The sequence below is a fragment of the Centruroides sculpturatus genome, unplaced genomic scaffold (genome assembly GCF_000671375.1).
Source record: "Centruroides sculpturatus isolate CEXI.00-Female unplaced genomic scaffold, Cexi_2.0 scaffold919, whole genome shotgun sequence".
In the NCBI taxonomy this organism is placed as follows: domain Eukaryota; kingdom Metazoa; phylum Arthropoda; class Arachnida; order Scorpiones; family Buthidae; genus Centruroides; species Centruroides sculpturatus.
In genome coordinates, this window is record NW_019385088.1 from 217855 (window position 1) to 245525 (window position 27671).

Sequence of the window (27671 nt, forward strand, 5' to 3'; positions counted from 1 at the left end):
ATAATTGTCTTATCATGACTTGCACCCATACTGCTTATGTCACCAATCTACTATGGCATCTAGGATTGAGTGATTTCCAAATAGGAATCAAAGAATGGTCTCTCAATTCCAATTGTGACCAATTCAAAAAAAATCAAAAGTAATTATTTTTATAAGTTTGGTAATGACAAATGCTCAAAAGATTGTGAAGGAAAAAAATCGTTAGTATATGTATGTAAATGAGCTGGAGTGGCACAGCTGCTTGTTACATCACACCACAGAGTAAATAACAGGGGTGGGCAAGCAAGAGTTCAGTGGGAGCCGAAATGTAGGTTTTGCAAAATGCATGTGAACCGCAGTTCTGTACTTTTTTATTCTGTACTGCAGTTCTGTACCATGATTTTATTATATANAATATTCTCTACCATTTCTTTTTTACACAATATCCCTTTTCTTTAGAAAATTTCTTTAAAGATCCATCAATTTTAACCCTTTGAAGCAGATGGTACACAGGTGTCCCATTTCTTTAAAATTTATTATTATTATAACTTATTAATTATATAATATTGTTTTTGGATAAAATACAAAAGTATGGTTACTATTTTATAACATTTATTTGATGAATATTTATTATGTTACAATTTTTTAACAGCATTAAATTTAGAAAAATTTTCTGGAAAATATTTCCTAGGTTTTTTTTTTAAATAACTAAACTGAGTTTTTGTAACAATAATTGTGGAAGTTGTTATCTTTAGAGTTGAGAAGGATAATCCCAGTAAGTTCTTTTTACTTAAAATATTACAATACAGGATTTATCACTCAGGTAAATAATTGGTACATGGCTGTCCTATTCTGCATGAAGGGTTGTTACATATTACTACAGTAATAATTGAAGATTCTGTCTGTAAGATTTGTCAATGTTTATTACAATATATTTTTAAGTTTTGTGGTTGTTATATATTTTTACTAAATTGCTCTTTACAACTTTTTTTATTTCAATTTTTTGCATATACAAGTATTTTTGGCTTTTGTGGGATATCTTGTAAAGGAATTGTACTGTTGATTTCTGTCTTTCACATTGTATTTTGAACCTTTTCTAGTAAGGTTAGTTTGTAATTCATTTCAAGTCAAACTTTGAATGAATAATCCATATAATAGTTAATAATTTTTACATAACTCATTCAAAAATCAACATGGCAAATAAATAGAGCAGTAGACAATTCAAACTTTCATTAGAGAAGTTGTCGAATTGGTGTGTTGATCAGAGCAACAAAGAAGAATATGATTTGGATGAGAAAGACATTGAAGGGAGCAAGGAAAGAAAGATATACAAAAGTGCCCAAACATTGTACAGGTCTACAATGAATTTATGGAGTTGACCTCATAGAAAAAAAAAAAAAAAGCTAACTTTTGAAACAAACAGGAAGTCTAAAATAAAGTATTATTTTCAACCTTTCAGTGATGATCGTGATATCTCTGTGAACAACATTTTCATTGTGTGTTTAATATTCAACCCAAATTCAAAAATGAAGTCTCAATAGACTTCAGGAGATCTCTTGCATGAGGATTTATCAGAACCTTTTCAAACAAGAAACATGCTCTCTGCACTTACACCTCAAAAAATGGAAGGGAGAAGTTTGACAGGAAGAATGTCATCACTTACCAGACACAACATGAATGAAAAAATTCTGCAAAAAATGCATGCAAAGGGACATTGAAAACCTAACAAATGTCATCTGCATGACTTGCAAAGTTCATTTGTGTTCAATGAGCAACAGAAACATCAAGCTATACAGTGGTATCTCAGGATACGAAATTAGTCCATTCTGAAACTGAGATCATATCATAAAAATGTCGTAAGGTGAATCATTTTTTTCCCATACGATTACATGTAAAACCAAATAATTCCTTCTAACATGAAAAATACACTCAAATTAAAGCTAAGTTGTACATTAAAAAAAAAATAACTATAGTAAGGAAAACACTGAAAAATGCATTTTGTAGTTGTAAATGTATAAATAACCATAATAGAATAATAATTGATAAAAAAAAAAAAAAAAAATGTAGCTATATTTGCACTTTACCTTTGAGGATAGACGATGGTGAAGATGTAAACTAGTGGCGGAAGAGTGGGAGAAGGGAAATGGTACTAAAACTTAACTTACATAACATAATGTAACAATAACTTAAAAATAACTTAGAAAAGATTTTAAAAATTAGTGTTGTTTTATATATATTTTTTTAAATTTTTATTCACTGCTTTTTGCTTTCTTTCCTTCACTTCCACCAGCACTTTCACTGGATAGAGGTCGCTTGGTAAAATATCTATCCAAAGAGGTTTGGCTTTGCCTACTTTTTAAAATGTTTCTAAAATGACTTAGGCAAATGTCATTACTCTGAGCAGCAATACAGCCAGTGTAAACCTTTTCGGGATGTTTCTTTTCAATAAAATCAGTCACTTTCTGATAATACCTGAAGATTTCCTTTATCGAGCGAGATCCTTCCACGACGAAGCAAACACGCAGACTGAGACCAATGAACAGAAGTGAATAAAAAATGGCACTGCGAACTAATATAACGTTGTATGATGAGTTTTTGTTTGTATCATGGAGCAAAAATATGTTCAAATTTCATGTCGTATCCTGAAAATTTTGTATGCTGGGGTGTTCATATCCTGAGGTATCACTGTACATGTAAACTGATATTGTGTGCTTTTTAAAAATAAAGACTTCCTAAGTCATAAATCCAACTTCTGGTACTTGAATTCATGATATATGCTTTTAAACTGTTGACACAGATTAGGACATATTTGTCCCATGCCTTATATACAGTAAATTTTCATTTAAAAAAAAATAACTTTCAAAACTACAGTACATAGACCACATTTAATTTACTTTTGCAAAAAACTTCTAAATTTTTCATTAATTACAATTCTGCTTCAAAGGATTAAGGATTTTATTTTTAAGTGCAAAAAGGGACTACTACTGTATAACACTTACATAGTAGAATTAAAAGTAAACTAAACTTTTAATTTAACTCTTATTATATTAATAGTAGAAGTATTTACAGAAGAGCATCTTCTGCAGCTACACACTTCTACCAACATTCATATCATTTATTCAGCCTGGTTTATATTATATAACTCCTTACCAACAATTGTCATAGCATTTTTCATCTCTTCTGTTGATTTGAATCTGTGACTCTTCAGTAGAGTTTTCATTTTGGTGAAGATATGAATGTCTGAAGAAGTATGGTCTTGTTAGAAGGTTACCAGAAGTACTGTATTGCCAGATAATCACTGACTAAGAGAACATAATGTACTTGGGTATTGCCATGATACAGAACCCAGCTTTCTGCTTGTTAGAGATGAAGCCATTTTCATCATACTATATCACAGAGGCAATTGAGAATGTTAATATAAGACTCCTGTTAATCAGTATAACATCAGGAACAAACTTATAAAGCATCAGGCCTTTCACACAAAAAACAAGTTACAATGACATGAAAAAATGCTATGATGATTGCCCTCAAGAAAGTAATGAGAAATAAGCTGCAAGACTGTTTCAAGAGGTATAAACATTGGCAAAAGTATGTACTGCAGAAGGTACATACTTTTGAGGAATTACTTTCAGAAGTATTCTATAACTATTTGTACTGTTAATCTATTAATAAAAGTTTATTTATTTTTGACTCTATCATATACGGAAAAACAATGCTGAGTGGACAGAAGTTTTGTAAAAAGAAAGTATACATAAACAATTTTTACATATTATTCTATAAAGTAACAACATATAAAAAGTTAACATGAATGTTTCACAGAAGTTATGATGAATAAATTTTTAAATATTTATACCAAAAAATTTTATCTTTTAAATACTACTATAATTTTCAAGTATGACTTCTTCAGAAAATATAATAATAATAATTAAACATGATTAAAGTATTCAATGAATAAATATTTTGATTGGTTTGGGTAAAATTTACTTTATAATAACTCAAAAACACTTTTATTCATATATTATTATAATGGAGAAGAATCTCAGTGTTCTATATTCAGATATCTTACAATTATCAAATGGAGACATTTTACATCAAAAGCATTAAAATATTTTAATAATTAATAAAAGATAACCTATTACAGCAGAACCTGTTAATTTGATTTGGTCAGGGAAAAAATTCAGACTTTAAGTTAAAAGGTTTCGAGGAATTCAAGTTAACCAGTTTGATTTGACATGTTAAGCTAGATGATTGGGAAAAGAAAATTACTTCAAGTAAACATGACTTCAAGTTATCCAGGTTCCACTGTATATCTTTCTGTTAATGTAATATTTTTTAAAACATGCTTTGATGATTCTTTCTGAAGTTAATAATTTTAATATTAAAAAAAAAAAAATTCTAAATTTTTAAATTTTTGAAGAAAATCAAGTACAGTGAAACTTCTCTACAACAGATACTTGTGAGAATGAAAAACTGTTCATTATAGAAAAGTCCACCCAACAAAGGTTTTGTGAAAATTACCCTTAAATGAAGCATCTTTAAATGTAGTCTGCAATACATTATGAACATATAATGCACAAAGTAGTAATATGATGCATTACAGTAAGTGATGAATCATCATAAGCAGGCCAGTATTATTTTTTTAAAAACTTTAGTTATGTTTGTTTTCTTCAAATTGATTGCAATCTGCTTCTCATTATGCATAATTAAATCTTGTGCTAGCTTTGTACTATCAACATCATTTATACTGATATAAAATTATTTGAGTATGTTTGCATAGTCCAGGGACCGCAAATAAACTCAACTAATATTTGGGTATGTCCATACAGGTGTCTTTGTAGCAAGTGTCATTTTTACTATGAAGACATTGCCATCATTATCATCTTTACTCTCCCTTTCTTAAATCTCAAAAAGTAACTGAAGAGTTACTTTCGTATCTTGGCTTGTGCACTCAAATTGGGATGTCAGAATCAATGTCAACATAATGGTTTGCAGTAATGATGGTAAATCCTGCTGTATTCATAAGTCATTGAGTTGCTTTGTCAGCATCTTAAGCAATTCTTTACAATCTACATTTTTGCATTTATGTGTTTCAAAATCATTTGTGTATACTTGACCTTAACCTTAAATTTTTAATTATGCAAAAATCCAAAAGTTGAGAGAATGAAATGACATTTACAGAGCTTTTGTATATTCCTATTTTTATGCATTAAATTTAATATTTCCACAATTTTGATTTGCAACATTTTCACTGACAGCAATCTGTAACTCAGTGAAATTTGATGTTGCGGGTAGCAGTATGTTGTATCTGGTGTATGAGAATATGAAATTGCAAATACAAAATACTATATGACATAGTGGCCAACAACAGAACCAAAGTTTGACTGCCCTCTATTGAGTAAATGTTAATTAAGATGTGTGTGACTTGAACAAGTACAGGCTTATGAATTGGCTCTGTAGTTGTAACCTCATCAACAGGTAGACAGGCATGATTCTTATCAAAGCTGCCAGATGGGCATAAAGATGCCTAGATTTCTAAATTCTAGGCTAAAAATGACAAGCTTAGATGTACACAAATTTGCAATTGTGGGGAAATTCTGGACAAATTTTCACTTTTCCAAAAAAAAAAAAAAAGGTTAAAATTGCAAAAATTAACATATAGTCAACTCATAATAATACAAATTGCTAGAGAGAGTATTTTTCTTTATTGAGAATTCATATTTATGATTTTTAAGGTCAAGGTTAAAAAATAACTTTAGAGAGAGAAGGATTAATAGGCAATTTTAATATTTTTAATTAATTTACTAAAATTTTCCAAAATTAAATTTATTTTTGTAAATAAATTTAATTTTAATTTTCAAATCAAACAAAATGAAGAGGAGATGGTATTTGTCCTTTAAGGGTGGAGCAGCATATCAGAGTGATTAAACAAAACAAAACTAAAAGAAATCCATAATTTTTTTCTGTTGAAGGTTTTTTGAAAAAATGTAATATAGTTTTTGCTGCTAAAAGAAAGAAAGAAAAAAAAGGACCAAATTTGAAACAAAGTTGCCAAACTTATCAGGGTACATCAGTGCATCACTGCATTCCTGATATGTAAACTGAAATGTGTTTGCATGGGACTTCATCCATTTAAAAAGACAATGTCCTTAAACTTCAACTCCTATTTTCTGAGTACAGTAGAATGGTCTACTAAAACCAGATGTTTGAATTGCTCTACAATGGAAGGTTTAACCAGTCTTTACTTACTACGAGAAGAAAGTCTATTCTACTAAAACTAGAACATTTATTACAGTACCATTTTGCTTTTTATACTTTTCTCTGTGAATAATAAAATCATTATTGAAAATAGGGTTATTTCTTAGGAGTTGCAAAGGTAATTTAGTTTGGTTTATGGAATTCTGGTAAAATTTTTGTTCACTATCATATGAAAATTAGCAATGTGACAATGGCATTTTGCCAGGGCATTGACAAAATTTACTTTATCAGTGTTCATTTAAGGTGAGTTGACTATAAATATGAGAATTTAGTCAAAAATTTTCCAAAATTTAATGCAAAATGGGTGTAAAAAAAATTTTTGGGTGTAGGACAATGAAAATATCTGGCTACCCTGAGTCTTATTTATAAGTATGTAAAGTACAAGTACTGTATTTCTTAACAGTTGTAATATCTGCAATATATTTGAACTTGTAACGTTGTACAAAGTACATGTGTTTTTCAAAACTGACATTATTCATGGATTACTTAAGTTGACTCACATTTACAAACTTAGCGAGTCACTACAATTCATAAAATTTTTAGGCTAGCTTATGCTCTGATTAGCAGTAGAAATATAATCATGGCATTTTCAAACTGTTTGAATGTGATGCAACATTGGTAAGAAACAAAAGCATTTTCCTGTTTAGTGCAACACTTTCCTGTTCAGTTGTTCCAGCTACTGTCATAATTTCTATCATCATTCAAACCTTTGATTTCCATTCAATTTCAAATTTTGTAATGTTTATATTCTTGAAACATCTTAGTTTGGTAGCCTTTCACAGAATTTTCTCACATTCTCCATTCATATTTGCTCATAGCAGAATTGTTAGTCATTCTTTTGTTATTTTACTATAGGAACATGATTCATTCAGAGGCCCAAAACTATTGTCCAGGAGAGTGAGATAAACAGTCCCTTTCATCTGTGTTCAAAATATTTTCTAGAAAATGAATGTAAAAATATTACATACTTTTTATATTGGACTAAAAGAATGTCCATCATGGAGGGGTGTCCATTTTAGAGAAATTTCATTTTACAATGTTTTGATTGATATTTAAATTCAACACCTGAAATATCCAAATACTTAAAAATAACTCCAAAAAATTTAAACTTCCAAAATATTCATAACAATGGTTTAAACATAATAATGTAAAAAATAAATTATATTAAAACACCAGTTACAAAAATACATTTTGAATTTTAAAATTATTATGTATAATTTTTAAATAATAAATTTCTTAAATTAATTATTTTAAATAATTTAAATTATTGCAAAAATAGTTATTAATTTTTAAATAAAAATTATATTTGTTTACCACTTGTCCAACTGTAAATGCTTGCTTTGGAAATTGCATAACAAAGTCCACAGCCATTTTATCTGTGTCATATGGTTCTTGAGTAGAACTATAAAAAAATTACATTAAATAATAAATTATGATTCAATCATTATGAAATATAATTATAATTTTATAATAAAAATTACAAATTTATAATTGATGAGTTTAAAAAACTATTTTATGTATGAAATATACAAAAATTACATTTAGATTTATTTTGTCATTTATTGTGTTTGTGACACAATAATTAAATTTAATCACAGAATGCCAAAAGAAAAATTTCCAGTAGATGTAGATTTGTAATAAATCCAAATCTACATCTACTTAATCCTTTGATTTAAATGAGTCTTCCTGTATTTAATAAAAGTTATGTATCAATATAATAAAATACTGTATTTCTAATGATTAACCTCTTCTCGGACTTTTTTTTTAAAGGTTACTGTCCAAAAAGTGTCAATTTATTTTATTATTATTAATTAATATTTAATAAATCTTGTTGCAAAATATGCTAAAAATTATTGTGTTGATGCATTTTTATAAGTATAAACAAATTTTCATCAGCACTCATACCCCTGTAAATTCTATTTTCCTGCATAAAAATAATTTAGTAATCTTGAAAATAAAATAATATATTTTTATTTAAAAATTTTAATTTTATGATTTTTTTTAGCAAAATGTGAAACTATATATTATAGTATGGGAAATTATAGAATTTTTGTCTCATAGCAGCAAACATTTTTCAGTAGTTTTCAAATATAAATTATGCAAATGAACATAGCACATTTTTTTACCCAATGATACTATCATTGGGTAAAAACAGTTCATAATATTAAAAATGAGAAACCAGAATGTAATGACTATAATCAATAAAATTTGAGAATTATGGGAACAAATAAATCTTACACATACAGCTTTTATATGTAAATACATATGAAAATGATAAATTATTAACTACTGTTCATCATCATAAAAAATTTCACTTTTATAATAATAAATGCCATTGAGACTTTGTTTTTGTGAGTATATAATAACTTAATGCAATAAAAAAAATAATAAGTGGTATTAAATATTTATTATTTTTAAAATAGCTAAGTATTAGATAATTATTATGAGACAAAATTGCAAAATCAAGATATATAATAAATAAAAGAACAAATTTGTACCATACTAACAACTGTAATTATTAATTAATATGATAAAAATAGATAAAACATACATACTTCTTTTTTTCTAGAAAATCTACTTCCAAAACAATCTTAGCCACATATTGGTTATTTGGATTAAATGTATATTGTCTGACTTCTATTGTTTGATTAATGGATAGTTCTGCCCATTTTCTCTGTAATAAATCATTTACAAGAATATTAATAAATATCATAAAATTTTTAAATGCATTGAAAAAATTTATTAATATCTATAACAGCAAAATAGTAAATAATCTGTAAAGCTTTGTAAGTGTAATATTAAATACTATTGGATTATTCAAGAAATTCAAGTTAAGCAAGACATTATTATTCAGGAATTATATTCCCAATGTTTTGCTTTGTATTTTAAATTTTTCACCTTTTGTTTTAAATTATTATTATTAATTAAAAACTATCTATGCATTGTTTATTTTTATATATGTGTATTATTTTACATAAGAAATTAGAAGTTAGAAAGAAATTTGTAAGTCTGATAATATTAATCAAAAATAAAAATTTTTTTCTCTTGCTTAAGATATTTCATAAATTTAAGAATTTTCAATTACCAATTTAGTGGTATCAATTGTTTAATTATTCATTCTAACTTTCAAAATATAGATATAAAAAACTTTGAATTTCAATTTAAGGTTAGAAAATACAGGTAACCCCCGTATAACATGGCACTTCTATAGCACGGTTTCACTCTAACACGGTTCGAGAATTGGTACCATCCCCATATAACACGGTACTCTGAGCACGGATTCACTCTGACATGGTTCGAGAATTGGGTAAAACCCTCGTACAACGTGAAATGTAATAAATTTTTACATACTTTAGTAATAATAGTTCACAAAAATTATTATTTTCGTGAACTGTTAGTATACTTAAGTATGTAAATTTTCTTTTCTTGTCTTCTGTCGATACACATGGTCCTTCTCGAAACTTGTTTCAATGTTGCCAGATCTCGACGCTTCCGCTTCTGATGTTGCCAGATGGTTTTTCCCTTATTCCATACTTGCTTTATTCTTTATAAGTGCTTAGCACCATATAAGGAAATTTATAAAGATCTTTTAACTAGCAGCAAGCAATCTAAAATTACATACTTTTTGCAAAAGGTAAAGCATGAATCTGAAGATAATGCAGAAAAAATGCTCAGAGGATAAGGATAACTTGCCAAAGAGAAAACGCTCTCGGTTAATAGTGCTTTTAGTGATGACGAAGAGAACCTTGTTTAATTTATATTAATATGTATCACTTAAGAAAATTTTAATAAAGAAAATTTTAATAAAGATATTTATCTTAATTATGAAAATATAATAGCATATTTTTTAGTTTTTGGAACCTAACCCTCCTTTTCGTACTAGTTCTTTGTTTCGTATAACACGGATTCGCATAACACAGCAATTTTTTAGAACGTAACTATGGGGGTTACCTGTAATAAGTTTTCTAATAAATCTTGTAAATTAGAATTGTTTCAATTCCAATATAAACTTCATACTTATAAAACTTGCATTTATTCATTATTACTGTTATCTAAATAATGGAATTAACAAGTGTACTGAAGATCAGTTAGTTCAGAACCAAACCAATCATCATATGGTAACTTGATAATTTAAAAGAAAAAATTCAGGACTTCTATGAAATTTTAAAAGTAATTCATTTTATAATTAAGTTTCATAACTGCTGTATGTATGGCAATTTTTATCTTAGAATATGGTACATTAAAATTTGATTTTTTTTAAATTTTTCTACCTTATAGGCATTAAAAGAGCTCTTTTACATTTCCATTATGGGCTCAGCCAGATGAACAATAAAAATGGCATTAGTGAGAGACAGGACCCAACATACTAAAAAAAAGTCCAAAAAAATTCCTAAAGTTCTGGCATAGATTCAAACTTGGGTTTCCCAGAGTGGCAGAGTAATGCCTTTACTACTTTGGCCATCCAGCCATATTTTTCTTTCTTTGTTTATGAATAAATTGTTTAAAAAACTCTACCATTAAATTCATTATTAAGTAAATATGATAAATAAATCAGCAGTTAAAAAAAAAAAAAGAAAAAATATCACACATATATACACAAAAGATATTTTACACACATAAATATATACTTAAAAATTTTTTAAATATATTGTTCATAAATTTTAAAAATTATTTTTTTAAAAGAAACTGAAGATAAAAAAAAAAATTTTAATTTGAAAATATGATAAATTATTAGTAATAAACATACCATAGGGAGACTAAATCCAATAGTTCCAATAGGCATTTGATCAAAAGTTCTCAAAGTAAAAACATATTTGTGATTTGCAGCAGTTGTTATTTCAATATGCCTAAATAAAAAATAATTTATTAGTCTTCAAGACAGAAATTTAAAATTCAAATTTTCTGCTAATAATTACAATAACAATCATTTTTTACCATATAAATAAAAATATAAAATGTTTGTTCAGTTATATACACAATAAACAACAAAATAGCTAACATTTTGTTTATTAAATATATTCAAACTAAATTTATATTTTATGTAAAAATTTACTTAGCGATTAATTTTACACTTCAAAATATATTATTTTTAAGGAATTCATAATGTTTCTGCAGTATTATACAAATTACCACCTTTTTAAATACTCCAGAAAATAATTTAATATTGTAAAAATGTTTTTGATCATCTTTAATGATCTTCGTCAGTTAAACAATGAAGTAAAAAGAACATTAAAGAAATAGAACATAAATTAAACTTACGAAAAATAATAAGTGCACATGCATGTATAATGTTGTGCGCTTAGGGGAATAAATACAAAATAAAGATAGGGATATAAGAATATAAATAGCTCAACAGTTTCGCATTAAAAATTAATGTCTCCTAAAAATTACAGTTTATCTTCATAAAACAATTTCCATGCTGTGGACAGAGAGTCGGTGTCCCTATGATTGATACAAGATGTTTTTACTTGGGCTTTATAAATTTCAAGTTTTTCAAGAAGTTTGATGGAGTGCTTGTTAGACGTGGGTCTAATAATAGAAGCCTGGTCCCATATAACCTCAACTTCCTGTTGATTAGTGTAAGATGTTAAAACGGTGCTATCATTGTTTTTTCTAATAGAGTATTTATGTTCTTTGATTCTTTGTTCCAAGCTTCTCAAAGAAGCACCTACATAAACACTATCTGAATCAAAACGACAGTCTTTGATTGGTATGGAGTAAATGCTGGAGGTAGCGATCTGGTTGTCATTCTTTTTATCATTTTTCAGTAACTTGTATACTGTGGGATTACGGCGATATACAGTCCATAAATTATTGATGTTTGCAATATCATTCATCATTTTTCTTAAGAAACAATGATAGTTGATTACTGTCAGGTGTTTATTGTTAATTAAGGGAGACTGGTTAATTTTATTTTGAAAAGTTGCAATGAGTTTTTTTTATAAGATTCTTTTGGTAACCATTCTGCTGTGCTATTTGGATAATGTACTCCAATTCCTTCTAAGTATCAAGCATATTTGTGCAATGAGTAAAGGCTCATTTGATCCACGCTCAGAAAGCCATATATTTAAAGTGTCTAGGATCCATTGAATTATTTGGTATGGTATTGTTATTCAGGCCCGGTTTCCTGTAGATGTTAGTTCATATTTCACTTCCTTTGCATATGATATTAACATCAAGGAAATGGACATTAGTAAAGCTTTCTTGGTCCAGTTGCAACTTTAAACCATAGTTATTATTATTGATGTTATTTAAGAAAGCTAGAATGTTGAGATTATTTCTCCATAGAATGAATATGTCATCAATGTATCTAGTGTAAAGAATGACTTCTTTCTTGAATTTCGGTAATAAAGTTTTGAGTTCTTGAGTTTTTACAATATTAAATTATTTGCTGGAGTATTTAAAAAGGTGGTAATTTGTATAATTCTTTCTAATTCCAGTATAAGTTAATATTTTTATATTTCTGCAGAAGGTTGCAATAGATTATTGTACATTCTGCAGAAAAATTACTTACTTTCAAAATTAATAATTTTATAAAAATAAAAGAAAAAAGAAGAAACCATAAAATTAATTACAAGAATAATACTAAACAAAAATGCAATATTTTATTTCGAAATTATCAACAAATAATTTCATCTATGAGCACATTCTTAAATTTATGTAAATTACTTATAGTTTATAAAGATTTGTAATGTAAAACAGTTCTAAAAAATTAATAATAATCAAATTTTTCTTCATTACATACAATTTTTTCAATTGGCGATCATCGTATTCTATTATGCAATATTCCATACAAAATGTTGACTTTTAATATATTGTTTCTTATCAAAATAGAAGTTTTATTAGAGTTTATAATATAACATATATTAATCAATTATTATGCAATGTACAATCCTTTATCATAACTTATTTATTAATATATAAGTTATGATAAAACATCTTTTTTGTTCTACAGTCTATCAAAGTCCATGCAAAGTTAGATATTCCAATTCATTTATATTTTATATTTAAATGATTTCATGCTCCTGTTTATAAATATGTTCTGTTTTTGTTTGTCAATTTTCTTTGCTAACTTCAGTAGTTTATTAAAATAATCCTAAAATTATCATTGTTGACATAATCAACAAAGACTTCAGGTACCTTGTACTATACTTCAAATTTAATTTATTCCAGGAGGGCCATCAAACCCTGAATCATTTGAAGTTTCAATCAATTTTTACCATTACAAATAACAGAAAATGAATTAATCCATTCTCAACCCTAAACAATACCCATTTCAATAAACTTAAAATAGCAAATACACATACTTTAAGATAAAAATAGCACAATTAAATGCCCTAATAATAAATTAAAACATGAAAACAACAAATATGTAAATACTGTATAATAAAATGAAAATTAGCCACATGTAAACCCACTCATCAAAGTATTAACTATTAAACAATCCAAAATAATAAATTTTTCAGAACTTACCTGATTGTATCAGAAGGAAATTCTTTTTCATTGACAACTGCACAGTTTGAAAACGAAAGCTGATCTGTTGGGCAACGAGCTACTTTCATAGGCTAACAAAAGAAACAAAATACTTCAAATTTTGTAATAATATTACTAACAGATTTTATTCATTAATTCAGTTTTAAAAATATATATATTTTTTCTAATTATTAATTAATCTTATTGCAATTACTGACCAGTTATATTTTATTATAAAATGATAATTAATGTTATTTACTTAGAAGCATTCTGACAAGTGATATTAATAATATAAAAGTTGTCATGTGTGTGTGTGTATTCCTTATAACCCATGCAATTTTTGTCCAATCCAGATGAAATTTTGGTTATGTTTGTTTTATGTTCTGATGGAAAGGATAGGCTATTTATTTTGTGGAAATATTAGCTATGTAATAACTCATCACTCTTCATTGCTAGAAATTCAATTTTATCAATTTCAGATCAGTGATTGCACTTTTAAAGTGACATCATTTAGTTCATGCTCGATGATGAAATTTCCCTTAAGATGCATTTTAAACATTTTGGCAAATAGCAAATTTTAAACTTACTTCATTAAATTTAAAATTTAAATGTTAAAAATAGATAGCAGCATCGTGTCACTTCTATAACAAATTTTTAAAAAATCTTTCCTTAAAGACCATGTGACATTCTATTATCCAATAAATATATGTATTCTACAACCACTAACTGGCGTGAAAATTCCAAACTAATATTGACAAACGCTTTCGATGCCCCTCCTGGGCTCTTCTTCAGATTTAATGTACTGGATTCTTAATTCAAATATTTTTAAATAAGAACATGCTCAGTTACTAGAAGTTCAAATAAGGAAGGTAATCACGTGCCTTTCCGAATTATAATTTCTTTATAATTTATATTCGTGGAGATATGTTGTGCGCATCTTATAATAATCTTGCGTATTTTATAATCACATGCCATTTCTAAAAATAATTTTAACTAGTGGATATACGATGTGCACATCCCATAATAATCTGGTGTATCGTATACTAAATTACGATTCATCATCTAATAAATACTGCCAGGCTGTTGAGAAATTAATTTCTTCTTTAAGATTGATGCAGGTTAGTTTGCAATCTGCTTTGTAAATTTCCATCGCTTCCAAAGTTCTTAGATGTTCATGATGATGAGTGGTGCGGATGACCCGTGCCTCATTAAAAATCGGGGTTATGTCTGGGTTTGTTGCATATGTCGACAATGCTGTCGTATATTTGTTGTGGGGGATGTCTGCTTTATGTTCCTTTATTCTGGTGGCTAACGGACGCTTAGTGGACCCTATGTAAATTAGTTGTCTTTGCCATCTATCGTCTATTAAGGGAATGGTGTATATTCCCGGTAGCCTGTTCAGGTTATGGGCGTCTTTTCCATTTCTTAATAAATTATATATGGAAGGGTTTCTTCTGTATGTAATTTTAATTCCTTTTTTCTTTGCAATTGAATTATATATTGTTTTCATTTGTGGGTTTTACGTTACTGGGACCCTTTCCATATGTTCTTTATCATCTGCTCCTGATGTCTTTTCTTCATCTGTTTTACTGTTTATGTGAAGGCGCTGATTACATAATTTGTCTATTAAGTTGCCATAACCGTGGTCTTTAGCAAACATCTCTAATATACGCTAATTATTGCTGTAGAGCGTAGGACGTGGAAGAGTGGGAATAGGCCCTTTCTACCAAAGTCCTGAATGCTGCTATTTTGTAAGAGTATGGGTCACAGGAATTGATGGGTATGTATGATGGTATATTTGTGGGTTTTCTATAAACTTTTGTTTGTATTGTTCTTTCTTTAATTTCAATTTCTATATCCAAGAAGTGGATTTTTTTCTTCACTATGCTGCTCTAATTCCAAATAAAAGCCATAAGGGTTGTTGTTCATGGCTGTCTTAAATTGTCTTTGGTCTGGTGGTGTTTTCCAGAGAATTATAATGTCATCTATATACCTACCATACATGATTATATTTGAGTGAAAGAGTGGTAGGGTTTTGGTTTCTAATGCCCTAATTACCATTTTGCACAAGTTCCCTGATAATGGACTTCCCATGGGTACTCCTCTCTCTTGTGCATAAATGTTTCCTTTGAACTGGAATACCGAACTGTAACAGGCTAGAGGGCCCATTTCCAGTATATCTTGGTGCAGATTAGTATCCTTTATTTTTTCTATGAGGAAATCTCTTAGTGCACAAAAACAAGGTTGTATTTTTATCGAGAGGTATAATGATCTAAAATCCCATACTGTGGCGTATCCTGGCTTGTTTATGGTTTTGAGTTTTAATATCAATTCTTTTGGATTCGAGATATTGAATCGGTAGTTTACTAGATGTACAGACAGCATATTATGAAGAAATTTTTCAAGTTTGATGGTAGGAGCTCTTCCTTTGTCTACTATAGATCTTAGCTGTTGTCCTATTTTATGTGTTTTGGCAAAGGCGAAAAGTTTAGGTACGTCCGGAGCGTCCATAATGATGTTTTTCATATTTAGGTTCTTGGCTAGTTTGGTGTTGGCAACTCGTTTAACCCTCGCTTGCATTTTATCTACCCAGTTCGTTTCAACTTGTGTGCATTGTGTTTCTGATAAGTATTTTTCTAATTCTTTCTCGTAAGTTTCTTTCTTCATTAACACCATAACTCTGGTTTTATCCGCTCTGGTTACCACAATATCATTAGCTTTTATCCATTTGGAAGCTTGGCTTAATTTACGTTTGAGCTGTGAAATCTTTAGAATTATATATATATAAACATTGAACACACTTTTCTAGCTTTAATTAAAACAAACATTTTTAGAGGACTGATTGATAAGCCTTTGTCAGGTTTTTAAATAGAGATTTTATTTATATAACTTGACAAAACATGCCATTTGTGTATGTATGTATATATATATATATCTTTTTTAACAATCTGACAAAGCAACAATCTCTCAGTTCTTTAATGATAATGGAATCATTCCAACTAACATAAGTTTTGAGATCTAATGCCTATTGGGTGTTAGTAAATTATCATCTTTACCAATAAATCCTAAATGTTCTCTCATTCTCCTATTCAATAATCTAAAAGTAGAACCATTTTTCTACTTCTCAATGGCATCATCATCTTTACAAATATTTATCAGTGATAAATTAATATTGCACATAAACTTAAATCTCAACATTGCCAGATGCAACCAACATCGATGGAAATGTATTTTTTTAAATGATAATAAAACAACTTATTGTTTCTTCTCAATAAAAAAGATAAAAGATAAAGATAAATATTTCATTGTGCATAAGTCTCTTATGACTGTTGCACAAAAATTCATGCTAGATGTAAGACTATAGACACAGGTAAGTGAATATTCCAGCATGAGATTCTAACATGTGAGCAAATGTTATGATGTCAGATTATGGCATTTTTTTGCTTTTGATTCTCACTCTCACTAACATTGTCATGTAAACTGTGAATTTTCCCCTTTCATTTGAGACCGTATAAAGTCAATTGACAATAATGTTTACCATTTCTATTTCAATGAGTTTTTTTTATTGTTTACCCTATATTTCAGGATAAGCTATAACTGCATTATTAAGTTCTGTTTAAGAAAACTTTGATAATTTGCCTCCTTGTTCATACAGGCTGAAGAAGTCATGTTTGAATCATAAACAAACCAAAAATGAGGTAAAAGGATAATGTATAGTGAGAATTTCAAACTGCAATAAAAATCAAGCAGTATCGGAATCCATGAGTGTGATATTTTGTCCTGTGAGAGCGATTCTGTTACATGTGCATGGTTTTTGCTTTGCAAGAGCAATACTGTTACAAACTTTTCACTTGTTACTATTCTCATGTCTGCATGGTTGTAGCCTAATACCCCGTTCACACCGAGCATTTCAATCTAGATTGTGACCAAGGTCGGCGGCTATGCCTTGGTGCGACTTCTCTTGACCATTTCAATCTCAACTGAAACGAGATTCAATTGTGAATGACTCAAGAGAGTTCTTGAAACTAGATCCAGTCATAAGAGAGATCCCACAATCCCACCCACACGAGATAATAAAAGATGGCAGAACACATGTCGGGCTATTGACAGAGAAATAAAAAAAGATACTGTATTTGGAGAGATGATGACATCTGTCTATTATTAGATATATGACAAGAAAAAGTACCGTATTTATTTCTAACCAAAACTTCCATTTTGTTTGTTGGTGTTTGTGACTTATCGCATAGTTATGTCAGTTTTATCATCGCATTTAATAGCCGGGTTCTTCTCAAGTGGACTGCCTATGCGAACAGCATGACATTCGACTAGTGACAGTCACAATCCAGATTGTAGGTAAATCGAGATTGAAGTGATTGTGTGCGAATATAGTATTAGAGTTGACAAAAATGCTTTCTTTTCATCAAAGTGTATTATGTAGAACAATATTTTTGTTCTAGAAATTTTCTAGCTATTATTGTAGTTTGTCTGTGTGAAATTATGATTATACAATTATAAATCAAATGCATCAAAACAGCAGTAGTTCAAATCTGTATTACCCTATCAATTTGTGTTTGGATTGCCAGATGACTAAGGTGGTAAAATCATTAGCTGTTCCAAGGAACCCAAGTTCTTTTCATGGATGGTCTGTTCCAGATATATTGACCTCATCCCTCACCATTCCCATTATGATCCTGGCTAAACCTACAATGGCCTTTTAGTGCCTATCATGTGAAAAATATAGGAAAAAGTCCACAGGTAATAGCCATATTGAGTTGACTCTTTAAAATCAGTTGATTTTCATATATTTTTGTTACACGTAATTAATAATATATTTTTTTTGCTTCATTTTTGTTTATTTTATGCTGTGACCATCAGTGGCTAAGTGGATAAAACCAATGAACACTGGTAGTTTGTAATGGACTTGTGCACCTCACTAATAGGCTGGCCACAAAGATTTCTGCATTTTCATCATGTCTAACACTTAAATAGGGGGTCAATTTCTTTTTGGGAGACACACCCCTTGACAAATTACCTTATCTCATTAATCCTTATTTCACGCTTAAAGTTTTACTTAATATACATCAACTCAAAAAATAAAATTTGTTATAAAATTTTTTGATTTAAAACATGTATTGATATTTTTCTAAACTCACTGCATAACATTTTTATGTATATTTTTGATATTTTGATCAAAATCTGAAATATTTAACATTTTAAATATTTTAATGGTTATTTTACTGCCTGATAACATTTTTCTGTATTCCTCTCTACATATGCTGGAATTCTTTATGCACATATATTCTTAATTATCAGCTAAATGTGTTGCACTTTTCTTTTTTGCAGTATTGTAAATGTGTATAATTTCAAATATCTTTTAAAAAAAAAAATGCTAAAAATATCGGTTATTTTTTGCTATTTAAGGAAATAAGTTATATGTAGTACGAACGTTCATTTTTCTTTTTGCAAACGAGTAAAATTTGATCAGGTTACAGGCAAAGGTTGTAAAAACGTGTAGACCTTTAAGGCTTATCATGTTACATGAATATTAAAACGTATTAAAAATTTAAAAAAGATAAACTTAAAATATATAAAAGTTTATATAAGTTAATAGAAAAAAAAACCCTAACAAATTTTTGAAAAAGGAAACTCTTAATTACTAAACAAAAACTCGAAAAGATTTGCATCTGTACTTACAATAATAACCCAATACGACGTAATTAATACAGATTCGAATATAATTTATAGATTATGTTTTTATAAAAAAAAAAGAAGATTTTTAGCGGAAGTTCTAGCAGGTGCAATATTGTCCACTTTTCGCGTGTTCTGTGCCACACGTGTGTATGTTTATTTACACATGTCTACAGCAAGTTAGCTGGACGAGATGAATTTTGTGTATGCGCTGCAGACTGGTTAACTACATTGTAAATTATATTTTACTTGTACTGATATATTGCTAGGATAATTAGGTTTTTAACTGATACGAAGGATGAAGAATGATTTATCTTCAATATGACTGAAAGATATTTTTTACATTTAAGCCTTTATCGTGAAATTAATTATTAAATTTCGCCTAATTTTCATTTAAAATTCACTTTAATTTTTTAATTAATAATGAAAAAATTAAAGTAATATAATATTTAATAATCATAACTTTAATTTTTTTGTATATTCTATGAATAAATATAATTAGATTATTTTAATTACACTTGAAAGAAATTTTCCCTCCAATTCAATTATATCTCTAATTTTCTTCTATATATTGTTTAATAAATCTTCACTAAAGCTTTAAAAATTAAAAAATAAACTAAAAAATAATTAAAATTAAATTAATTTGAATAAATAACGCAATTAAAATTAATATTTAATTGTTTATTTTAAATCTAAAAATAAGCTCTTTTATTTAGGCTACGTTGAAACTATTCATGAAGAAATCTTATTAAACTATTCTAGAAATTTTTTATATAATTATTAAACTAAAGTTTATAATTAACAATAATTCTAAAAGAAATGCGAATAAGTTTTCAATGAAAGTAGACCGTATTTTGTATTTAATATAATACAAAATATGATCTACTTTTTAAACAAGAATAGACTCGTGAAAATTGAAAGTATTTAAGATTAACATAATATTTGATTTTAAAAAAAATAGCCTACTTAGGAACTTTATTATCATTAAAATATGTCGGTGAAGTTACTTAGGCCATTTATGAAGGCTAAAATTTAATTTTACTGTACTTTCAATGTTCCAAAATGGGGACAACATTGAACAGATTCAGTTGAAATTTTTTACTTTACTTCGAGACTTTTTCAATAATTAGATATTTTACGCAAATTATTTACCTTTAATTAAAACAAATATTAATTTAAAAAAGTTTAATATAGTTTTTCCAATGACCAAATTTATTAATATAACCTTGAACCTGATACATTAATTTTTTCATTATTATACAAACAGATATTATAATGACACACCGATTACTCATATAGAAAGTAAGTATAACCTATGACTGAGTTTCGAACACGGATCTTAACACGGATTTGTTTTCTTTCTTTTCATAGATTTTAATGCCTGTTAATTATTAATTTGTACATAATTAATCCATTTTAATTGCGGCAATTATTACGTTATGAATAATGGTATAACAAACTGTTTACGGGGTTGTTTAATATGAAAATAATTCTAACAGCCTTCGAAAACAAAGTGTAGAAAGCTTATGAACCGTAGACCAAAATGTATAATACGTTCTTTCATAATTGGTATAGAATAAAAAATGAAAAAACTTATAAGATGTTGACTAATCGTAGTTTCTGCACGTGGCTGTAAATAATACCAAGTAAAAGAAAAAAGAAAAATTAATGTCATTGGAAAGCAGACAGTTAATATTTCTTAGGCCTCAAATTATATCTATATTTAGTATTATTATTAAATAATGATTCGTTAAATAAGATTATTTAATGTATAAAAATATCATATGAACTAATTTCCTTTGACCGTCATTCAAACTTTTGTTTTTTTTCATAAAACAGACCCGAATATCAAACTTCAAATAATTTTATAAAGTTACTAAGACTATAAATTTTTAATTTAGACAGATAGAAAAAATTTTAATAGCTTGTCGGATTTATTACAGGTCTTAGATCTTCTATCGATTTGTAAACTCTACAAATGCCTGGTTAATACGTGGCTTTTTTTTAACGTATTAGTCAATATTATTCTAAGTTTAATAGAAATTTCTTGATAAAATTTTAAATAAAACAATATAATTTTTTTTTATTTTTTAAAAACATTTTCTAACATTAATTAAAGTGGTATGAGTGTAATTTTCGTAAACTAAATACAAGTTTATGTTTTTATTGTTTTGAAAGTTAGTAAATGAAATTTTTATAAAAATTTTAATTTTTCATAAAAGAATTTGTTGAAATTTGTGTAGTTCCGAAGAAAATCTGATCGTAAGTAAATGATATAAAAATGATCAAGCTAAAATATGCTTAATGATGCTAAATCTTTTCATTTGTTGTAATATAAACCTGTTTACATAGCATTTCGAAACACGAAAAGAATTCTACGTAAAAAATCATTATATAACATATAACCTTGACAAATTGTAAGATAAATTATTACAAACAATAGTCAAAGTAGATTTTAATTTCGATTCGAAAAGTCTAGATCTTTGTCGTTCCTAAAATAAAAAAGTGATTTTTTTCTAGCTCAGAATGCGCTTTATAAGTCTAAGTTTTGTATAACTGAATACGATGTATGTTCATAACGTCAATTAATAACCGAAGCGGAATTAGTAAAGTCGACAAATCCACAATTGACGTCAGGAAGTCTCAACCAATGAGCTTTGGAATAAAGGGAGCATTTTGATTTACGCGCTTCCTCCGAGACGTACTAGAAACAACAGTTTCATATCATATTACAGAAAGTGTCTTATTTGTTGGCGGCCGACCAGAGTGATGTGAGAGGCGTGGTATAATTGTTATCACACTGTCGACCTCATAGACAACGGATGGCTAGTCCAACCGAGACGTAAGGCGCGCATACTCCTCGCTGGAGGCCATGTTGGCTAGTCCCACCACTTCGGGTTCTTCTAGTACCCCTTTTTCAGTTAAAGACATTCTCAACCTGTCAGATCAAGGAGGATTCGATCCCCAGGCCTTTCTCCTACAGGCTCAAAACCTGGAGAAAGTGCTTTTTGATGAAACGGACGGATTAGGTTTACTTACCTCTACGTCACCTACTACACCATTTAGGGACTTCGTTTCTCAGGGCTATTCTACCACTCTTCAGTGTGGACAGCTTCCACCTCCTCAACCTCCGACTGCACCACCTTTGACATCACCTCACGTCCAGAGTTTATCCCATTTGTGTCCACCTTTTCCTGGTAATGGTGCTTCGAGAGACAACCAATATTACGGAGGTACCGTCGAACCTGCTCCTGCTTACTCACTTCCAAACTCGTCCATCCAACATCAAGCAGAGACAGCAGTCAATGAGAAAAGTAAGTAAAGCACAATCCACTTAGTCGAGAGCTCTCAAAACCAGAAAGAGGGTCGCGAGTAGATCCGAAAAAAGAAATCACTCGTATAATCTCAGCACGAGTCTACAATTAAGAGGCGAAAGGTTAAAGCCGAGTGGGCCTTAAATGTTGACGTAATGAGTTTTTGTTAAAAGGTAAACGATGATGATCTTGTCTGAGTAGTTCTACTTAAAGTGATGAAAATGTACTTTTAATTTAATTGATATTTTTTAATATATTGTTGAAATTATTATCTGCTCTTTCGACGTTTCTTTTATTTAATTTATTTCTAACATTCATTAATTTTATATTCTCCTATAGGCCTAATTTAAAATACATACACATTTAATTTACATAATACAAATTTGTAAGTTGACTAGTCGTTTAATAGTTTAGTTTTTTTAGAAACAAAAAAATATATATATATTTTGAAATTGAAACCAAGAGTAACACTTTTTTCTTACTTTTTCGACACTTTCATTTTTTATGGGGCCTTTAATTTTAAACAAACTGAAACAAAATCGTTAAAATTAATAAATTATCCGCTTAAGTTACGATTTCTTCACACATTTACAAACCTTATCTTAAGAATTTTAATTTCAGATAAAAGTTTTTTAGATGAAAAATGATAGGCTATTCATAGATTAGAGTTTATACTACTAAAGCGTGACCATTCTAAGAGTTTATTTCATTCTGTCCTCGATTTACTGATCCATATGAAAACTAATATAAAAATTTAATTTTAAATAATTTAAATTACTTAAAAAAATTCAATTGTGAGTAGGCAGTAGTCTATATTTTTAAAAGAAGAATGATATAAAGAATAGTACAAGGGAGCTTTTGAAAAAAATAATAAAAAAATAAGTCTGTAGTATTTTATGCTTTGTATTAGACGGAATGAAACGGTGCAGAAACAAACAGAAATCCACTTGAAAGGAACTTGTATATTTTGTTAGGTTTTACAAAGAAGAAACTGTTCGAAATTCATAGTTTACGATCCGCAGGGACTCATGCTCTGTAGTACACACAAGGGTTCTGTCTTTTATCCCCTCCGACTGTTTACTTCAATTAAAATGTAACTATAGATGTCTTCATCTATTTCGAATAATTGTGAAGTGAAATACTTAAGAAGTAACGTGTGCCAGCTCTTATAGTTTTCTCTACTTAAAATTATTGCCATTTGTAATTAGTAAAACTTACAGTTATGTTTTTTAATGTAGGTTTTTGTATTTTTGAATTGAATTATTCATTAAATGTCTTCAAATAAGTGTAAAATATAATTTTTTACATTGAAATTATCATGTATTAGATCTAATAATGGAAAAAAATAAGTAAATTGTCTCTTTTATAATAAGTTTTGCTTAATTATTTGCTAAATATTATTATATAGTTCTGTATCAGTTAAATTGTGTCTATATTAAACTCATTAAACATAAAATAACATTGGCCTATAACTGTGTGAGATCTAGATTTTTATACTTTAATAGACATAAATTTTTGGAACAAATTTTTAAAAAAATGCTTTGAATAAAACTCCAAAATTATCAGAATCCCCAATATTTTTGATCTAAAAAATATTATTACAATAAACTGTTTTATGATGATACCAAAAAATAAAAAAAGGGTTATAATAAGAATCCAAATTAGATGTAAAAAAAGCAAAATATTGAAAAATACAGTAGGACGGATGTACCCTTTATAAGACGCATCCACTCGTGGTTCAAGTGGCAGTCAGCGATTTTATTGACGGTTTAGTTGGCCAAGACATGACAGGATCATGTGTCACCTTATTATATGATCTGTGGGACAAAGTGATTCACTCTGCTTTAACTGCGCTTTCTTAATAGAAAGATTGGAACTATATAAGTAATTTTGTGCTATCAGAACTATGTAATGAAGTATCGACTAGAGTATTTTTTTTAATAATTAATGCTTTTCCATCCTTTAATAATAACCATAATAGCTTTAATTTAGAATATTTCCTTGGAAAAATTAGATCTAATACATATTTCATGTCTGTTATGTTTAAATTAGGCTAAACACACGCCTAAATTTTAAGATTGACTCTTGTGATATATTTAAAAATGCTTGTAAAGCTTTAAAAAATTAATTTTAGCATTTTATGTTATATTTATTATTTAAATTTCTATAAAAATTACCGTCATAACCGTCTACGAGGTTAAATTAAAACGATCAATTTAATAAAGATCAATAAAATTTATTGTTGAATCAGGCTATAAAAATTTCAGCTTTTTTTTTTATTATGAAAGGGAATTTGATTGAAGTTTATATGTAATATTTAACTTCTTTTAAACTCACAGATTAATATAGAAGCTATCAAATGAGTGTTATGACATCGGATTTTCTATTTGTAGTATGCATAAATACTCTTTCAGCTCATTAACTCATTAACATGAATACTGCTTTGTAAAAAATACCATAAAGCTTAAACTAATAACTCATTCAATTGCACATTATTTTCGCGTAATTTAATTTTAAATATATAATTTGAAGGAGTCAAAATAGTAATCTATATTAATGCTTTTTTATATATAAATGACAATTTTGGAATAAAGAATATTTCGCCTAAATTGTACTTAATAAAGCAATTCAAATGTTAATATAATCCGTGTTAAATTACTGTGTAGTAAAATATTTATTTATTTTAACTTTTTAACGGAAATGAAAAGTTATAAAATAAATTCATAGAGACGTTTATGTATCGGTAAACGTTTTTCCAAGCTTGAAAGTAAGGTAATCTTTGTTTCTTTATCCCCATAAAGAAGTTATGACCGAACTTGAATGCTGTAAAAATAAACTAAAGTGAACATTTCAAGCAATCTTGATGTTTATTAAACTACATTTAAAGGTAATTTCATAAAATGATTGACGTTGCTAAATGGGTTTTTTTCCTTTGTTGAAAAAAAAACTAAGTTGGTTTTTCTTTCTGCTTGCTATTAACACTCTATTCAATGTTGTTCATTATACTTAATAAAAATAGATCATACAGGAATACTTTTAAACATTTCTCGCTATAACATTACAAAAATTATAATTGGCCTATAGAATTTAATAGTTAAATATATTTTTATTAAGATATAAATTTATGTATATAAATGCATTATAAATATGCTTTTTGTAGGTCTCATAATAAAAAAATACATTAAAATTTTTAAAATATGTATAAATTTTATAAGCTTATTTATATATTCTTTATCAAGTACATATTTTCTCTGATAGATAAATTTTTATATTTTTTACAAGAATATTTAAAAATAAATCAGTTTTTTTTTTTTTNTTGTGTTAATTCACTTAGAAAAGGAAAATAATGTTAGGATAAACTTCCTGGATCTTTGCATAATAAGGAAACCACCAAGATTTATATTTAGTATTTACTGCAAACAACAGCACCCCTTATGTTACTGCCAGCAGCATCTTTCTAGTATTAATACAATACAGCTTGATCTTCACACCAAATGTTGAATATCAGGAAGGAAAAACACTTTAAGTAAGGCATTATTAACAGCCTTTTTATACTGCTAGCACTTCCAACGAATCTGATTGTTGTCTTCAGGTAAGTGAATATTTAAAAACAAACACAAATGTTCTAACGTGAGATGGAAATTACATAATTTATATATCATAAATATATATATATATATATTGAATAATCAATCACAGTTATTCTGAAATAATCTTTAAAATTATGAAAGCTAGAATAGAATTTGAATACCTCTAGCATATGAATCTTTAAGTAAATGTCAAATGTATCGTTTATATATAAGAAAATAAGTTGTTGTTGTTATTAATGTTTCTAATATTTTAATAAATTAATGACTAATTTACATTAGTTTTTCAATATTAATTTTTATCTTAAAATAATAAATAAAATGATTTAAAAAAATAGATAATTTTTTTCTAGGGAAAAAAGTACGAAACAGAATTTAAAAACATATTTCGTTTTTTCGTAAATATTTCAGGAAGAAAATGACGAACAATATCGAAATATTTATAAACTGCTTTAGTTGTTTATCTTTAAAATTATAAATTGTGAACTTTAATGGAGATTTTCTCAATTTTCAAGTTGTTATAAGTTTTATGAATCATTATAATATTGAATATTTTCAGACATTTATTTTATATTTATCATATATGTGATGAGCCAAAAATCAGAGCGCTAGATTATAAACAATAACTGAATCACAGTATTGTGGCTTTATCGCTTTATTTCATATAATTATGAGAACCGGGATTATATTAGGAAACATTTTGATGTTTAAAATGTTTTTAAAAAGTAATTTAGTTTAAAATATTATTTAATTTATTTGAAAAAGTAGAAAATTTTATCGAGTACATCATCTTTAACTTCCTCTGATTCACAGGAAAAGAAGAAAGTTCCTTCTAAAATGAAAGTTTTAGAAGTGAGAGAAACGAATCGTGGACACCCCTCATCGGTTCACTGATTTGGTATAAAATATGGAGGTCACCTTTTATCCAAGGTTTCCGTCGTGAATCTCATGTCGTTAGTCGTGCACTGTTTAATCATGTAAATAAGTTCCTTGTTGTTTCCACCTTACGTTTATTACATCGATCCCAATAAGGAAGAATGAAACAAGAAGTCTTCTCAATCAAAAGAAAAGGTTCTCGCAATACATCCCCAGACAACGAATGAAATAATTGTAAAACTCTCTCTACGCGAATAAATGTAAACTTTAAGATAGGATAGTTTAAGTTGTCGTACAATCCTTGTATCGAAATTTGGAACTTGTATAGTGTTATTTTTATATTAATTAATCAAGCATGCTATTTTGTTAATCTTTATCATTATTTTTCTTTGTACAAACAAATATAATGGTTTTATATTTTAAATTGGACTACGCCTACTTTCATTGCCGAACCGAAACTCTCACCCTATCACTCGGATAAACGTACTGTACCTTTAAA

General features: G+C 27.9%; 2 protein-coding genes across 2 annotated transcripts in view; one reads left to right on the forward strand and one right to left on the reverse strand.

Moving 5' to 3' along the window:
• The window catches only part of LOC111634503 (vesicle-fusing ATPase-like), a 73684-nt gene that overhangs the window by 41076 nt on the left and 4937 nt on the right, over positions 1 to 27671 (reverse strand). Inside the window, exons 2-5 of the mRNA XM_023379296.1 lie at positions 13708 to 13799; positions 10982 to 11081; positions 8790 to 8908; positions 7545 to 7636 (exon numbers count right to left, since the gene is read on the reverse strand). Coding sequence (XP_023235064.1) covers positions 7545 to 7636; positions 8790 to 8908; positions 10982 to 11081; positions 13708 to 13799 — 403 coding nt within the window. The remainder of the gene's footprint in view (positions 1 to 7544; positions 7637 to 8789; positions 8909 to 10981; positions 11082 to 13707; positions 13800 to 27671) is intronic.
• LOC111634508 lies at positions 22140 to 22999 on the forward strand. Its single transcript, XM_023379302.1, has one exon. It carries the CDS (start codon positions 22268 to 22270, stop codon positions 22715 to 22717), a length of 450 nt encoding a protein of 149 aa, XP_023235070.1. The 5' UTR covers positions 22140 to 22267; the 3' UTR covers positions 22718 to 22999.